The sequence below is a fragment of the Thunnus thynnus genome, chromosome 24 (genome assembly GCF_963924715.1).
Source record: "Thunnus thynnus chromosome 24, fThuThy2.1, whole genome shotgun sequence".
Lineage (NCBI taxonomy): Eukaryota > Metazoa > Chordata > Actinopteri > Scombriformes > Scombridae > Thunnus > Thunnus thynnus.
Genome location: NC_089540.1, coordinates 20833757 through 20851483, shown reverse-complemented (window position 1 = coordinate 20851483; position 17727 = coordinate 20833757). Strand labels below are relative to the sequence as shown.

General features: G+C 46.4%; 2 protein-coding genes across 2 annotated transcripts; both read left to right on the top strand.

Moving 5' to 3' along the window:
• Window positions 1–620: 620 nt before the first annotated feature.
• On the top strand, window positions 621–14063 carry cavin2b (caveolae associated protein 2b). Its single transcript, XM_067582905.1, has 6 exons — window positions 621–953; window positions 1665–1805; window positions 3118–3219; window positions 8410–8676; window positions 12188–12340; window positions 12423–14063. The coding sequence occupies exons 1-6, from the start codon at window positions 693–695 to the stop codon at window positions 12822–12824; spliced, it is 1326 nt and encodes a 441-aa protein (XP_067439006.1). The 5' UTR covers window positions 621–692; the 3' UTR covers window positions 12825–14063.
• Window positions 14064–14798: 735 nt separating this feature from the next.
• On the top strand, window positions 14799–17628 carry ebpl (EBP like). The gene is made up of 4 exons (XM_067583709.1): window positions 14799–15199; window positions 15599–15668; window positions 16167–16305; window positions 17033–17628. Exons 1-4 carry the CDS (start codon window positions 14993–14995, stop codon window positions 17280–17282), a joined length of 666 nt encoding a protein of 221 aa, XP_067439810.1. The 5' UTR covers window positions 14799–14992; the 3' UTR covers window positions 17283–17628.
• Window positions 17629–17727: the final 99 nt, after the last annotated feature.

Here is a 17727-nt window from a genome sequence, read left to right as displayed (position 1 = left end):
TTTTTATGAAGAGAGACGTGAACACAAAGAGAGGAAAAGATGTGACCTCACCCTCAAAACATGCAACACATACACGGCTGTCGTCATGGTAACAGAGCCCTCCCCTCTGGGTGTGGGTGAGTGAGCTGCAGAGAGAGAGCGACAGCGTTAACCCCTTCACTGCAGCTCAGAGTCCCAACAACAGCTGATCAATACTCCATAACAACATCTGCCTGTCAATCAGCTGATCAATACTCCATAACAACATCTGCCTGTCAATCAGCTGATCAATACTCCATAACAACATCTGCCTGTCAATCAGCTGATCAATACTCCATAAGAACATCTGCCTGTCAATCAGCAGATCAATACTCCATAACAACTTCTTCTATTCGTTTTTATTTGTAGATTAATTGTTTTTAATATTTTAATTGTTTTCTAATTAAATGATTTTCTGAATCCTGAAAGTAAAACTAGGAGACGTTAAAGGTGCAGTTCGCCCGTTTAGCTGCAGGGTTAGTGTGTCTGTGGGAGTGAAGGAGTTAACAGGTTAACAGGCGTCTCCAGTCCAGGAAGTTAGATGGAAAGTGTCGGTCTGAGCCAACCAATCAGAGCCCAGCACACACACACACACACACACACACACACACACAGAGCTCAGTGTTTCAGACTCTCAGCAGCAGTTTGGGAGAGTTTGTTTCTTGTCGTCTCTGATGTTCGACGGCGTTCAGGCTGACAAGATCATGGTGACCACTGAGACCCACCAGAGTCAGGACCTGATGGTCCCCCCTGAGATCCAGGACCTCCAGGAACAGCTCCAGAACCAGAACCAGAGCCAGGAGGGCCAGGAGGACCAGGCCTCCCCTCTGGAGAAAATAGGGCAAGGCCCTGTGAACGCCATCACGGTCCTCACACTACTCGACAAGCTGGTCAACATGCTGGACGCCGTGCAGGAAAACCAGCACAAGATGGAGGTGAGTGAGGGGCAGGGCCACACCCACCTGGACAGCCAGTCTGTGAGACAGAGTCCAGTACAGACGTGTCCAGTACAGACGTGTCCAGTACAGACGTGTTCAGTACAGATGTGTCCAGTACAGACGTGTCCAGTACAGACGTGTCCAGTACAGACGAGTCCAGTACAGACGTGTCCAGTACAGATGTGTCCAGTACAGACGTGTCCAGTACAGACGTGTCCAGTACAGACGAGTCCAGTACAGACGTGTCCAGTACAGACGTGTCCAGTACAGACGAGTCCAGTACAGACGTGTCCAGTACAGATGTGTCCAGTACAGACGTGTCCAGTACAGACCTGTCCAGTACAGACGTGTTCAGTACAGACTCTATTATTTAACTTCAGCTACGGACTTACAAACATTTACTGTTCTCATGTCAGTAGATGTTATCTTGAGCTTCTCTGTGAATATTTGCGGTTTTGATCGTTTCACTTGTCTCTCTCTGGCTTTTCCTTAAAACTGGTTCAGAAACACGTTCTACAGCTGCAGATTTAAACGTTTCCAAAAGCCAAAAACTCTTTGATGTTTTTAACAAAAGCTGGAAACTGCAGACATCCTGTTTCTATTGTTTGAAAGGTTACAGGAGGATCTGTGAACACATGTCAGAGCAGGTCCATTCACACCAACAGGTAAACACACACAGCTGACTAGTGATTGGCTGGTTGTTCTCAGGTGCATCAGGTGGAGATGGAGGGTGTGGTCAGAGGGATCCAGGCTGATATGACCAAACTGTCCAAGAGTCACAGTCACACCTCCAACACCGTCAGCAAGCTGCTGGACAAGAGCCGCAAGCTGTCCGTCACCATGAAGGAGGTAACACACCTGTCACCTGACATCACACCTGTCACCTTACACCTGTCACTTGATAACTGACATCACACCTGTCACCTGACATCATACCTGTCACCTTACACCTGTCACCTGATAACTGACATCACACCTGTCACCTGACATCACACCTGTCACCTGACATCACACCTGTCACCTTACACCTGTCACCTGATAACTGACATCACACCTGTCACCTGACATCATACCTGTTACCTGACATCATACCTGTCATCTGACATCACACCTGTCACCTGACATCACACCTGTCACCTTACACCTGTCACCTGACACCTGACATCACACCTGTTACCTGGCATCATACCTGTCACCTGTCACCTGACACCTGATGTCACACCTGTCACCTGACGTCACACCTGTCACCTGACATTACAACTGTCACCTGACATTACAACTGTCACCTGACATCATACCTGTCACCTGACACCTGACATCACACCTGTCACCTGACACCTGACATCACACCTGTCACCTGATAACTGACATCACACCTGTCACCTGACACCTGACATCACACCTGTCACCTGATAACTGACATCACACCTGTCACCTGACATCACACCTGTCACCTGACATCACACCTGTCACCTGACATTACAACTGTCACCTGACATCACACTTGTCACCTGTCACCTGACATCACACCTGTCACCTGACATCATACCTGTCACCTGACATTACAACTGTCACCTGACATCATACCTGTCACCTGACATCACACCTGTCACCTGACATTACAACTGTCACCTGACATCACACTTGTCACCTGTCACCTGACATCACACCTGTCACCTGACATTACAACTGTCACCTGACATCATACCTGTCACCTGACATCATACCTGTCACCTGACACCTGACATCATACCTTCACCTGACATTACAACTGTCACCTGACATCATACCTGTCACCTGACATCACACCTGTCACCTGACATTACAACTGTCACCTGACATCACACCTGTCACCTGACATCATACCTGTCACCTGACATTACAACTGTCACCTGACATCATACCTGTCACCTGACATCACACCTGTCACCTGACATTACAACTGTCACCTGACATCACACCTGTCACCTGACATCACACTTGTCACCTGACACCTGACATCATACCTGTCACCTGACATCATACCTGTCACCTGACATCATACCTGTCACCTGACATTACAACTGTCACCTGACATCATACCTGTCACCTGACATCATACCTGTCACCTGACATCATACCTGTCAGCTGTCACCTACATGAAGTCTTTGTTATGTTTCAGGTGCGTGATAAGATGGAGCGTCAGGGCGTCCAGGTGAGGAAGCTGGAGGCGAATCACGACCACCTGATCCACAGGAACAACTTCAAAGTGCTGATCTTCCAGGTGAGCTGATGACATCATGCTGTACTCGTCACTCGTTCAGTTTTCAGGTTTTCAGGTTTCAGGCCTTATTTGGTCTCAGCTGCTGCAGGAGGTGAAGTGGAAATGTGTGTGTGTGTGTGTGTGTGTGTGTGTGTGTGTGTGTGTGTGTGTGTGTGTGTGTGTGTGTGTGTGTGCAGAGTGAACTGGTCATCATGTGGTTTGGTTGTCATGGTTACAACAGGAGTGTAACAACACAGTGCGATCATGAAGCCAGTACTTGTCTCTACAGTCACAACACTGTATAATGAAAACTTTATAATAAAACTACAGTTACAGAAAGTAAATCTGCGTTTTATAAGCAGCTCGTTAGCAGCACAGTGTGTATCATGTGTGTAACATGTATGTCTATTGTATGTGTGTGTGTTGTTGTACAGCTGTTGACTGTATTTCTGGCATCTCTCACCGACACTAAACATTCCCGTCCTCCCAGAATTCCCAGCATTCCTCAGTGGGTGTGGGTCTGTGCCTGCTTCCTTCAGCTCCTGTTTATGAGTCAGTTCAATACAATTCAATTCAAAGGAGTTTTATTAGCAACCATAAAGCACAGTATTGCCAAACAGATTGTACAACGTAGTACAAACAGGGGAAAGTACAGTATTTAACATACAAACAGTAAAACGTTATGTTAACATTATTTTTTTTAAAAAAGGTTAGGGGTTAGTAAGAACAGGAAGCTGAACATAACTGATGGATATCAGCGACAATAATAATAATAATAGCTGTGGTAGCAGTTTGAAAAAGGAAGGTAGAAAGACTCTGTAGCTCTCTCTGTGCTCTACCAACAGGACTGATATTTTGTTTATGTTGGTTATGTGGTCAAATTCAGGATGCTTGTATTTGAATTTGGGAATATATATGCGTTCTGTTAGAAAATGCAGCTCTGTCTCGACTCGTCTCCCGTGTACAGCTGGCTGATCTGCTCCTCTTTAGGAAGGATGTTTTGTATGGGTTCACTGAGTCTGGACTTTGTTAAGGTAGTTCTTTGTTTAGTGTCAGTACTGTGGTCAGTAATCTGCCACACTGTACCGTCTTTTTTTCTGCATTTTGCTTTGTGCTTTTGTTTGTGTTCCAGTTGGTGTAGTTGTGTTTCTGGTGTGTTATAATGTGGTTGTTCTCAGACTGGTCCTGAGGCAGAACAGGGTTAGAAAGTGAACTAAGTGTCAGGACCAGCTGAGTGAGAGGACTCTTGTCTTTGCTCAGCTCTTGGCACTGCAGGGCTTTGTAGTGGGAGAACTGGGGGGGGGTCGCTGGTTTTTAAATGAAGCCAGTATTTAATTGCTCTTTTTTGGCCTAATTCAGCTCTGCAGGTGTTTGTGGTTCTTCTGTGCACCTGGTACTAAGCAGCGGTGTGTACAACTCTAAATCTTGAGATTGTATTGGGTGCACAGTTGTGCTAAAGACTAAACAACCAAAACAAAACAACAGCACTCACTAATCCATCTTCTTGTGTTTTTATATTGTGGACAGATAGAATCAATGATACGATACGTACAGTAGAATCGTTGACATATGTTGATATGATACGTACAGTAGAAACATAAATATGATACGTACAGTAGAAACATAAATATGATACGTACAGTAGAAACATAAATATGATACGTACAGTAGAAACGTTGATATGATACATACAGTAGAAACATAAATATGATACATACAGTAGAAACATAAATATGATACGTACAGTAGAAACATAAATATGATACGTACAGTAGAAAAATAAATATGATACGTACAGTAGAAACATAAATATGATACGTACAGTAGAAACGTTGATGTATGTATGTATGATTTCTTGATATTAAACAGCTTACTGCTGTGGAAGTGTGGTGTTGTTTGTCTCTGTCTTTTTTATAAACAGTAATTTGGCTGTGGTCAGACGGAGGGGTCAATGGTTTACCTGTGAATGCGCTGAGAGAGAAAGGATCTAGCATGTTATCAATTGTGCTGTTGCCAAGATGTGAGCAAAAAGTATGTCTACCTAAAGAGTCTCCTACCGTACAGACCCAGGCTTTGACAGAGCTACAGGAGGTCTCTGCCATTCTTGTTGACCTGTGGGTCAGAGTTGTAACGGAGAAGTTTAGTTATGTTTTGTGGGAAGTTTTGTCCAAATAAATGAATGTTACCTAGATCTGTATTGTAGTCAGGTCAAAGAGCCAGTACGTGCATTCAGGTCCCCACAGATTAGCACACCTCCCTGGGCCTAGAAGCTGCAGATCTGCTCATGCAGGAGGGAGAAGATATCTTCATCATAGTATAGTGAGTCACATGGAAGAATGGAGACAGCACATAGGAATATGTCTGTTGGAGGGTTAATGATGTCTTGTTGTATTTTAAGCCATATGTGTGAGTGTTCATATTTTATAAGGGTAATGTAATTTGATATTTCTTCTTTGTACCAGATAATAATCCCTCCTGAATCTCTCCCTCTTTTAACGGCAGGGAGTTTGATGACTGAATGATTTCTTTGTAGTTTGGGGGACAGTGAGTGACAGAACCTGATCTACACCAGCTCTCTTGGAGGATGATGATGTTTGTGTCTTTGGTGTTTTCTCTGAATTCAAAGGATACACTCACACTGTTGTGATGCCAGAGATATACTCTTTATTTTTCAGTAATGATCAATAACAAATAGGCTAACTCATTCTGCATGATAAAAAAGTAGTAATAATAGCTTTATTGTCTAAAACCTCAACTGATTAGTCGACCAGCAAACTAAGAAAAGAAAGCGCTAACTGAAAGAGGATAGTAGTTAAAGTTTTAGTTAAGGTGTTAAATTCTCTTTTTTACACAGTACAAATAATGAACTTTTTGTAAACATTAGTGGTTATTATAGAACTTGAAACTAGCACTTGGCTCATTAGTCAGACAGTGGTGCATATGAATAGTGATCATGACCCTTTAAAGTATCACTTAGCTCATCAGTCTGGTACATATGAGACTGAGCCGGTGTTTGATCTCTCTCAAGACAGCAGTACTGCCAGTGCTGGTTGATGTCATCAGTGCATCAGCGTAGCTCCTCTGCTCTGGGTGCTGGGCCTGGTGTTGGACAGGACTAGAAGGATGTGGTGCAGGGTGAGGCCTGGTGAATGTGGGTGGGGTGGATCTCTGGTCCTGGGGTAGCTGCATTGTGGATGAGGTGGTGGAGGGTAGTAGGGGCCAGCGGGGTGTGGGCTGGGTTTCTGAGGTGGTGAAAGCTCCAGGCTGGCTGCGTGGAAACTGGGTCATCTGCTGGTCCTGGGGGGAGGTCCTGTCCTTCAGTGTGAAAGTGCTGACAGTATCCTTGTGGAGGTGAACATGGTCATAGAGATTATGGATGTTGAGGGTAGGGTGGTGGGCCAGGTGAACGACTGTAGATGTTGAGGGTAGGGTGGTGGGCCAGGTGGACGACTGTAGATGTTGAGGGTAGGGTGGTGGGCCAGGTGGACGACTGTAGATGTTGAGGGTAGGGTGGTGGGCCAGGTGGATGACTGTAGATGTTGAGGGTAGGGTGGTGAGCCAGGTGGATGACTGTAGATGTTGAGGGTAGGGTGGTGGGCCAGGTGGACGACTGTAGATGTTTAGGGTAGGGTGGTGAGCCAGGTGGACGACTGTAGATGCTGAGGGTAGGGTGGTGGGCCAGGCGGACGACTGAGGTTGGTGGGCCAGGTGAACGACTGAGGTTGGTGGGCCAGGTGAACGACTGTTGATGTTGAGGGTAGGGTGGTGGGCCAGGTGAACGACTGTTGATGTTGAGGGTAGGGTGGTGGGCCAGGTGGACGACTGTACATGTTGAGGGTAGGGTGGTGGGCCAGGTGGACGACTGAGGTTGGTGGGCCAGGTGAACGACTGAGGTTGGTGGGCCAGGTGAACGACTGAGGTTGGTGGGCCAGGTGGACGACTGTAGATGTTGAGGGTAGGGTGGTGGGCCAGGTGGACAACTGTAGATGTTGAGGGTAGGGTGGTGGGCCAGGTGGATGACTGTAGATGTTGAGGGTAGGGTGGTGGGCCAGGCGGACGACTGTAGATGTTGAGGGTAGGGTGGTGGGCCAGGTGGACAACTGTAGATGTTGAGGGTAGGGTGGTGGGCCAGGTGGATGACTGTACATGTTGAGGGTAGGGTGGTGGGCCAGGTGGACATTTGGCATGAGGGCACATCCACGGGAGATATCAGCATTTATCCTCTGGATTGTGTCAGGATGGTGTAGACAATGATCTTGGAGGAGGGAAAGGTCTGTGTAGCTCTCTCTGTGCTACCTGCTGTAGTCTCAGGTCATTACTACTTGTGTGTATTATAATGTGGCTAAGTTGACCCAAGGTGGACTCAGTGAGCAGCTGGAGGGCCTTGTTAGTGCTCCAGATTTTACTAACTTTGTGTCCATGGAAAAATGGTCCTCTTTAACAAATTTTGAGTCTATTAGAATAACAATGTCAGCATCACTGGATATCTCTCCAGATGTCTTACTAGGCCTGCTGGTAGTGGCCTCCCTTTGTGAGTCTGTGGTAGAGAGGGTGGGGGTGGGTGATGGCCTGGTATGGAGGTAGAGAGCTGTGGTGCAGAGTGAGGGGAGCTGTTGGTGGTGATGGAGGGTTGTTGTTGTCTGTCTCTGAGACTCTGGAGCTGGTCCTTCAGGCTGAGGATGGTTTGCTCTATCAGTCCCTCTCTCATAGCAGTGAGATCTCTCCTCATAGCTGCAGCTCCTCCCTTGCAGCGTAGCCTTTCTCTGTGGAAGCTCTCAGCTCTGCTTCCTGGTCTTCATCTTCCTGCATGTTTTTTGTTTCTCTCTGAACTTTATCTTCTTACAGACACTTTTTATCACACTAACCTCAGTTTACACCTTCACAGGGACACAAGTATGAGGACAGGATGTTCACATACTTGTGTCTATACTATATCCTGCACACCACCATATGGACAGAAGTATGTGTCCAGAGATTTGATGAAGGAAAGACTGATGATAAAAGTCTTCCAACTTTGTGTGTGCAGCTTGATCCTGTTTCAGCATGACACAAAGTCTGGCTGTCCACATACTTTAAGGTTCCCCTCAAGTTCCCCTGAGGTTCCACTAAGGTTCAGTTAAGGAAATTCCACCAGCTTCCTTATGTTCCACTGACGTTCTCCTGTGTTTACTCCTGACGTTCTCTTGACATTCCCCTGATGTTCTCCTGCAGGAGGAGAACGAGATTCCATCCAGCGTCTTCGTGAAGGATCCTCCTCCGTACCCTCGTGACGAGATTTTGGAGGAAGGCGATGAGTCAGCGCCAGGTGTCATTGACGGTAACCGGGCCCAGGAGGGCGGGCTCAGCACCATTGACCTATCATCTGATGAGGACGTTGGGCTGGAGGCGGAGCCAGAGGAGGAGGAGCCATGGCCTCAAGATTTGGAGAACATGGAGAAGTCGAGAGCTGAGAAACTTAAACGCTCCAGTCTGAAGAAGGTAAGAACTACAGACAGGTGAGCAGACAGACAGGTGTAACCGTCTCTCTCTCTGCAGGTAGACAGACAGGTGTAACCGTCTCTCACTCTACAGGTAGACAGACAGGTGTAACCGTCTCTCTCTCTGCAGGTAGACAGACAGGTGTAACCGTCTCTCTCTCTGCTGGTAGACAGACAGGTGTAACCGTCTCTCTCTCTACGGGTGGACAGACAGGTGTAACTGTCTCTCACTCTGCTGGTAGACAGACAGGTGTAACCGTCTCTCTCTCTACAGGTGGACAGACAGGTGTAACCGTCTCTCTCTCTACAGGTAGACAGACAGGTGTAACCGTCTCTCTCTCTACGGGTAGACAGACAGGTGTAACCGTCTCTCTCTCTACAGGTGGACAGACAGGTGTAACCGTCTCTCTCTCTACAGGTGGACAGACAGGTGTAACTGTCTATCTCTCTACAGGTGGACAGACAGGTGTAACCGTCTCTCTCTCTGCTGGTAGACAGACAGGTGTAACCGTCTCTCTCTCTACAGGTGGACAGACAGGTGTAACCGTCTCTCTCTCTGCTGGTAGACAGACAGGTGTAACTGTCTCTCTCTCTGCTGGTAGACAGACAGGTGTAACCGTCTCTCTCTCTACAGGTGGACAGACAGGTGTAACCGTCTCTCTCTCTGCTGGTAGACAGACAGGTGTAACCGTCTCTCACTCTACGGGTAGACAGACAGGTGTAACCATCTCTCTCTCTATAGGTAGACAGACAGGTGTAACCGTCTCTCTCTCTACGGGTGGACAGACAGGTGTAACTGTCTCTCACTCTACGGGTAGACAGACAGGTGCAACCGTCTCTCTCTCTACGGGTAGACAGACAGGTGTAACCGTCTCTCTCTCTGCAGGTAGACAGACAGGTGTAACCGTCTCTCTCTCTACGGGTAGACAGACAGGTGTAACCGTCTCTCTCTCTGCAGGTAGACAGACAGGTGTAACCGTCTCTCTCTCTGCAGGTAGACAGACAGGTGTAACCGTCTCTCTCTCTACAGGTGGACAGACAGGTGTAACCGTCTCTCTCTCTACAGGTAGACAGACAGGTGTAACCGTCTCTCTCTCTACGGGTAGACAGACAGGTGTAACCGTCTCTCTCTCTACAGGTGGACAGACAGGTGTAACCGTCTCTCTCTCTACAGGTGGACAGACAGGTGTAACTGTCTATCTCTCTACAGGTGGACAGACAGGTGTAACCGTCTCTCTCTCTGCTGGTAGACAGACAGGTGTAACCGTCTCTCTCTCTACAGGTAGACAGACAGGTGTAACCGTCTCTCTCTCTGCTGGTAGACAGACAGGTGTAACCGTCTCTCTCTCTACAGGTGGACAGACAGGTGTAACCGTCTCTCTCTCTGCTGGTAGACAGACAGGTGTAACTGTCTCTCTCTCTGCTGGTAGACAGACAGGTGTAACCGTCTCTCTCTCTGCTGGTAGACAGACAGGTGTAACCGTCTCTCTCTCTACAGGTAGACAGACAGGTGTAACCGTCTCTCTCTCTACGGGTAGACAGACAGGTGTAACCGTCTCTCTCTCTACAGGTGGACAGACAGGTGTAACCGTCTCTCTCTCTACAGGTGGACAGACAGGTGTAACTGTCTATCTCTCTACAGGTGGACAGACAGGTGTAACCGTCTCTCTCTCTGCTGGTAGACAGACAGGTGTAACCGTCTCTCTCTCTACAGGTAGACAGACAGGTGTAACCGTCTCTCTCTCTGCTGGTAGACAGACAGGTGTAACCGTCTCTCTCTCTACAGGTGGACAGACAGGTGTAACCGTCTCTCTCTCTGCTGGTAGACAGACAGGTGTAACTGTCTCTCTCTCTGCTGGTAGACAGACAGGTGTAACCGTCTCTCTCTCTGCTGGTAGACAGACAGGTGTAACCGTCTCTCACTCTACGGGTAGACAGACAGGTGTAACCATCTCTCTCTCTATAGGTAGACAGACAGGTGTAACCGTCTCTCTCTCTACGGGTGGACAGACAGGTGTAACTGTCTCTCACTCTACGGGTAGACAGACAGGTGCAACCGTCTCTCTCTCTACGGGTAGACAGACAGGTGTAACCGTCTCTCTCTCTGCAGGTAGACAGACAGGTGTAACCGTCTCTCTCTCTACGGGTAGACAGACAGGTGTAACCGTCTCTCTCTCTGCAGGTAGACAGACAGGTGTAACCGTCTCTCTCTCTGCAGGTAGACAGACAGGTGTAACCGTCTCTCTCTCTGCCGGTAGACAGACAGGCGTAACCGTCTCTCTCTCTACAGGTAGACAGACAGGTGTAACCGTCTCTCTCTCTACAGGTAGACAGACAGGTGTAACCGTCTCTCTCTCTGCCGGTAGACAGACAGGCGTAACCGTCTCTCTCTCTACAGGTAGACAGACAGGTGTAACCGTCTCTCTCTCTGCAGGTAGACAGACAGGCGTAACCGTCTCTCTCTCTGCAGGTAGACAGACAGGCGTAACCGTCTCTCTCTCTACAGGTAGACAGACAGGCGTAACCGTCTCTCTCTCTACAGGTAGACAGACAGGTGTAACCGTCTCTCTCTCTACAGGTAGACAGACAGGTGTAACCGTCTCTCTCTCTATAGGTAGACAGACAGGTGTAACCGTCTCTCTCTCTGCAGGTTGACAGACAGGTGTAACCGTCTCTCTCTCTACAGGTAGACAGACAGGTGTAACCGTCTCTCTCTCGACGGGTAGACAGACAGGTGTAACCGTCTCTCTCTCTACAGGTAGACAGACAGGTGTAACTGTCTCTCTCTACGGGTAGACAGACAGGTGTAACCGTCTCTCTCTCTGCAGGTTGACAGACAGGTGTAACCGTCTCTCTCTCTACAGGTAGACAGACAGGTGTAACTGTCTCTCTCGCTACAGGTAGACAGACAGGTGTAACCGTCTCTCTCTCTATAGGTAGACAGACAGGTGTAACTGTCTCTCTCTCTACAGGTAGACAGACAGGTGTAACTGTCTCTCTCTCTACAGGTAGACAGACAGGTGTAACCGTCTCTCTCTCTACAGGTAGACAGACAGGTGTAACCGTCTCTCTCTCTATAGGTAGACAGACAGGTGTAACTGTCTCTCTCTCTGCTGGTAGACAGACAGGTGCAACTGTCTCTCTCTCTACAGGTAGACAGACAGGTGTAACCGTCTCTCTCTCTGCTGGTAGACAGACAGGTGTAACCGTCTCTCTCTCTACAGGTAGACAGACAGGTGTAACCGTCTCTCTCTCTACAGGTAGACAGACAGGTGTAACTGTCTCTCTCTCTACAGGTAGACAGACAGGTGTAACCGTCTCTCTCTCTGCTGGTAGACAGACAGGTGTAACCGTCTCTCTCTCTACGGGTAGACAGACAGGTGTAACCGTCTCTCTCTCTACAGGTGGACAGACAGGTGTAACCGTCTCTCTCTCTACGGGTAGACAGACAGGTGTAACTGTCTCTCTCTCTACAGGTAGACAGACAGGTGTAACTGTCTCTCTCTCTACAGGTGGACAGTCTGAAGAAGGCGTTCTCCAAACAGAACATTGAGAAGAAAATGACGAAGATCGGAACAAAGATTGTTTCTATGGAACAACGAGAGAAGATCAAACAGAAAACCTCCAGCCTGAAGGTCTCACCTCTGACCTTCAGCATTAGGAAGGTAACCTATGACCTCTGACCTCTGACCTGTGTGACCTTTATGATCTGTGTGACCTCTGACCTCTGATCTGTGTATGTTTCAGCCTCGCAGCAGCTCTGACTCTCAGCCTCCAGAAGACTCGGCTCAGACCGGGGAGTCTCTGCCTGCTGAGGCCCAAATTCAGCTCTCCCCGCTGGGCAGCACCGACCAGGAGGTCCCCTTCACTGAGGTCCACGCCCAGCTGGCCCCGGCCGAGCAGGAGGAGGACAAGGAGGTGAAAGAGGAGAGGGAGGTGAAAGAGGAGATGAAGGAGGTGAAAGAGGAGGAGGAGGTGAATGAGGAGGAGGTGAAGAGGGAGGAGGAGGTGAAGGAGGTGAAAGAGGAGGAGGAGGAGGAGTTGTCAGGTATGGAGGCGAACCTGTCAGTGATGTCAGAGGAGGTCAGCCAGGCGTACGCTCTGTCGTCCACTCTGCCTCAGGAGGAGAAGGAGGAGGAGGGTTATTAAACCCAATGTGATCAGTCACAGTCCAGATCTGATTTATCATGTAATCAATACATGTATCTGTCACTGATAAACACACAAACACACACACGCACACACCCACAGAAACACATTTAACATTCTTCAATGATTGTTCTCTCTAAACTCAGAGATGCGTGTTTTTATTCTCGTTGACTGATGTAAACCTGATATCTGATAAACATGGTGCTAAACACAAAACGTTCCTCTAACGTTCCCCCAACTGTCTCCTCAGGTGCCCCTAAACTTCCTACTAATGTTCCCCCATGGTTCCCTTGAAGTTCCCCCTAGATCCTCTAACATTCCCCTGGGGTTGCCACATGTTTCTCTAATGTTCTTCAAGTTCCCTCTAACATCCAACGGTTCCACTAATGTTCCCCTGACTGACTCTTCAGGTTCCCCTGAGCGTTCCTCCAAGGCTCCTCAAAGGCTCCTATAACATTCCTCTAAGGTTAAACTAAGGTTCCTTTAAGGTTCTCCTGAGGTTCCCCAAAGTTCCCTCTAACAGTCCCCTGGGATTTACCAAAGGTTTCTTTAATGTTCCTCTCAGGTTCTCCTGGGGTTCCCCAGAGTTCCCTCTAACAGTCCCCTGGGATTTACCAAAGGTTTCTCTAACATTCCTCTAAGGTTCCCCTGAAGTTCTTGTGTTGCTGCTTTGCACTTTTAAATATCTGAAACACGTTCCTGATGTTCTGATGTTATTTCTTTTGTCTGATCGACAGATTCAGTGTTTTGATAGAAATTGTAAGAACTGATTGTAATTAATCAGCTGATTGGGTGGTTTGGGTTCCCTCAGTGTGTGTGTGTGTGTTGATGCTAACTGTATCTTATTTTAGCCTCACTAAATGCTAACTAGCCTGTTGCTAATGCTTGTTAACGAAACAGAAGTGTTAATTAAGTCCTGAACTCAACATTCATAATAAAGCAGTTTGAACTGACTGGAGATATAATAACATATATTAAATATTAGCAGATTTATAATATATATATTATATAATACAATATATCTATTAGCTGTATATCTGATGTGTTTAATATGAACTGTTTAAACTGGTTTATTAGTTTGTTGCTTTCAAGTTTAAACTCGCTGATTTTCTTCTTTTTCTTTTATTGTGAAACTGCTGCCAAAGAACATTTCCTGCTTGACTCATGTTACCTGTCGGACTGTCAGAGACTCACCTGAAGTCTACAAAGAAAAATAAAATCACCACGTCTGTAACTATGTTTCTGTTTCTGTGTTTCATTTCAGCTTCAACAGATCATTTTATATATATATATATATATATATATATATATATATATATATATAAAATCTCAGTAAAACTGGCTTTTATATAAAGATGTTTCTTTACTCAGTGGAAGAGAGAAATCAATAAAAACAAATGCTGTTAAAGAGATAGTCTGCATTATGTTAATCACAGAGTTTGTAGAAACCTGAAGTCTAGATTAGTCATGGCGGGTCAGACGCAACTTTAGCTTATTTTTTTGTGTTTGCTATAAGAACTACATTTAATATTTCACCAACATATTACCCCACAAACTGTGTTGTTCATGCAGAACGCTGCTGTTCACACTGAGATCACATTCAGACACCTGATTGTGTCTTTCAGTTAATTACAGCTGTTAAGGGGCATCTTCATAGTTTATATGTGCATGTGTAGATAAAATGATGTTTGAGTTCAGTAAATCCTCTGCTGATTTTTTTTTTTTCTTTCTGGGCAAACTGCATCGTTACTAAATGGACCACGTGGTGAGATGAACTGAAGAATTGATCTTTAGATGTGATTGATCAAAGATCAGCTGATGTCAGGATCAATAACAGATTCTCCTCTTCCTCACTTGTAGTTGACTGAACATTAAAATGAACTTAAAGATGGATTTGAGTCTCAGTCAAACTATGTGTGTCTCTGCTGAGACTGGTGACCTTTGACCTCTGAGCTGAAGGGGTGGGGTCAGGGAGTGGGATGTTCTCATTTTCAGCCAATGAGAGTTTGCAGGAGGAGCTTTGAAATAATGTAACCAATAGAGACAGACGGGGGCGGAGCCTGAGACATCACTCCACATTCACACAGTTTGTTAGTACTGCCTGTACTGCAGTCCTCAGAGTATTACTCATAGTACTGCTGCCTCCACAGTACTGTAACCTCGTCCTCATGGACTCTGCAGCCCCCCCTGGTCCTGGTCCTGGTCCTGGCCCTGGTCCCGGTCTCTCTCTGGTCTCGGTGCTGTCTCTTTTGGCATGTAGCATCCAGGTGTTAGCTGCTGTCCTATTGGAGCGCAGGTTTGGGGGGCGGAGCTCTGTGGAGGACAGGTGGACGCTACTGTGGCTCTTCTATGATGTCATCGTCCACCTGACGCTGGTAGGAGGAGTTTCCTTAAACTACGTCTTTCTGTGAAGCTTGTAGTCTGATTTCTAATATTTTGTATATTTCATGTGAAAGTGACTATAGTTATTTTTATTCCACTGACAGTTGAACCGTTTTCAGTCGTCATGAAACAACAAACTGTTTTAATGACTTTAAACATTTTAAACATTTTAAACACTTGACGAGTCTTCAGCTCTTTAACTTGAACTGAACCCTCAGATCTTCATCTGTCAACATGTTCAGCTCTTCTTCAACACGTTGTCCAGTTTTATCTACCTTAAATAACATCAAGTTTATACACCTTCACTTAATACAGTTTCACTTCTCTCACCTGTCTGTCTCTCACCTGTCTGTCTGTACCTGTCTGTCTGTCTCTCACCTGTCTGTCTACAGGAGGGTCCGTTTGTCTACATGTCTCTGGTGGGAACGGTGGAGACGTCTGAGGGTCCTCTGGCTGAACTCTGTGAGTCAAGTCAATCTGTCTCTCTGTACCTGTCTGTCTCTCACCTGTCTGTCTCTCTGTATCTGTCTGTCTCTCACCTGTCTGTCTCTCTGTACCTGTCTGTCTCTCACCTGTCTGTCTCTCTGTACCTGTCTGTCTCTCTGTACCTGTGTACCTGTCTGTCTCTCACCTGTCTGTCTCTCTGTACCTGTGTACCTGTCTCTCACCTGTCTGTCTCTCTGTACCTGTGTACCTGTCTGTCTCTCACCTGTCTGTCTCTCTGTGCCTGTCTGTCTCTCACCTGTCTGTCTCTCACCTGTCTGTCTCTCTGTACCTGTCTGTCTCTCACCTGTCTGTCTCTCTGTACCTGTGTACCTGTCTCTCACCTGTCTGTCTCTCTGTACCTGTGTACCTGTCTGTCTCTCACCTGTCTGTCTCTCACCTGTCTGTCTCTCACTTGTCTGTCTCTCTGTACCTGTCTGTCTCTCACCTGTCTGTCTGCATGTGTCTGTCTCTCAGGGAAGGAGTACGGTAAAGCTGACAGTCGCTGGTTAGTTTCTGATCCAACAATTGTTTCTTTGGAGCTTCTGACCGTCGTCCTCGACTCTCTGCTCGCTCTGCTGCTCATACATGCAGTACTACACGGCAAGTACTACAGGTAAGACTGCAACAAGTACTACATGTAATACTGCAACATGTTCAACAGGTCATACTGCAACAGGTACTTCACCACAAGTACTATATGTAATACTGCAACAGGTACTACACCACAAGTACTATATATAATACTGCAACAACTACTACACCACAAGTACTATATGTAATACTGCAACAGGTACTACACCACAAGTACTATATGTAATACTGCAACAACTACTACACCACAAGTACTATATGTAATACTGCAACAACTACTACACCACAAGTACTATATGTAATACTGCAACAGGTACTACACCACAAGTACTATATGTAATACTGCAACAACTACTACACCACAAGTACTATATGTAATACTGCAACAGGTACTACACCACAAGTACTATATGTAATACTGCAACAGGTACTACACCACAAGTACTATATGTAATACTGCAACAGGTACTACACCACAAGTACTATATGTAATACTGCAACAGGTACTACACCACAAGTACTATATGTAATACTGCAACAGGTACTACACCACAAGTACTATATGTAATACTGCAACAGGTACTACACCACAAGTACTATATGTAATACTGCAACAAGTATTACAGGTCATACAGGATGTAATATTCAAGGTACTACCAGAGTTTGAACCTCCTCGGCCAATCATTGGTGAGCAATATGTATATATATATATATGTATACTGTATGTTTACCATCTATGTGTGTTTCAGACACTTCCTGCAGATCAGTCTGAGCGTGTGCGAGCTGTACGGCGGCTGGATGACCTTCTGTCCTGATTGGCTGCTCGGCAGTCCTCACCTGAACACGTCCAGCTGGCTCTACCTGTGGGTCTACCTGGTCTTCTTTAATGGAGTCTGGGTCCTGGTTCCGATTCTGCTGCTGGTCCAGTCCTGGTCCTCTCTGAAGCGACTGCACGCACTCAGACCAGATGACATCACCACAAACAGGAAGAGGACGTAGAGACGCTGTTGACTCACCAGGATGTTTTCAACTGATTACACAATAACAATCAATCAGATCGTTTCTACATTCATCGGCATACCAGCGAGGCCTTTGATGGTGATCACATGATGACTGACGATGAACACATGATGCCTGACGCCGTCCACATGAACATTGAAAGGGACATTTCAGCTTGATGATAAAATAACTGAAAATATTTCCATAAAGTCTAATTTGACTGAATGAAGTCGGCCATGACAGAAGAAGCTCTGCAGCTGTTCACTCTGACAGGAAAATGTTTGGATTTAATTAACTTCATAAACCAATCAGATTTATATTTTCATGTCTTCAAATAAACTTTTAAAACACAGTCTTAGATTTCTGTCAGCCTCGCTCCATCAGCTGGCAGCCCAACAGCCACAACTATACATTTATTGATTTTTAAAGTCTTTGTTACCAGGCA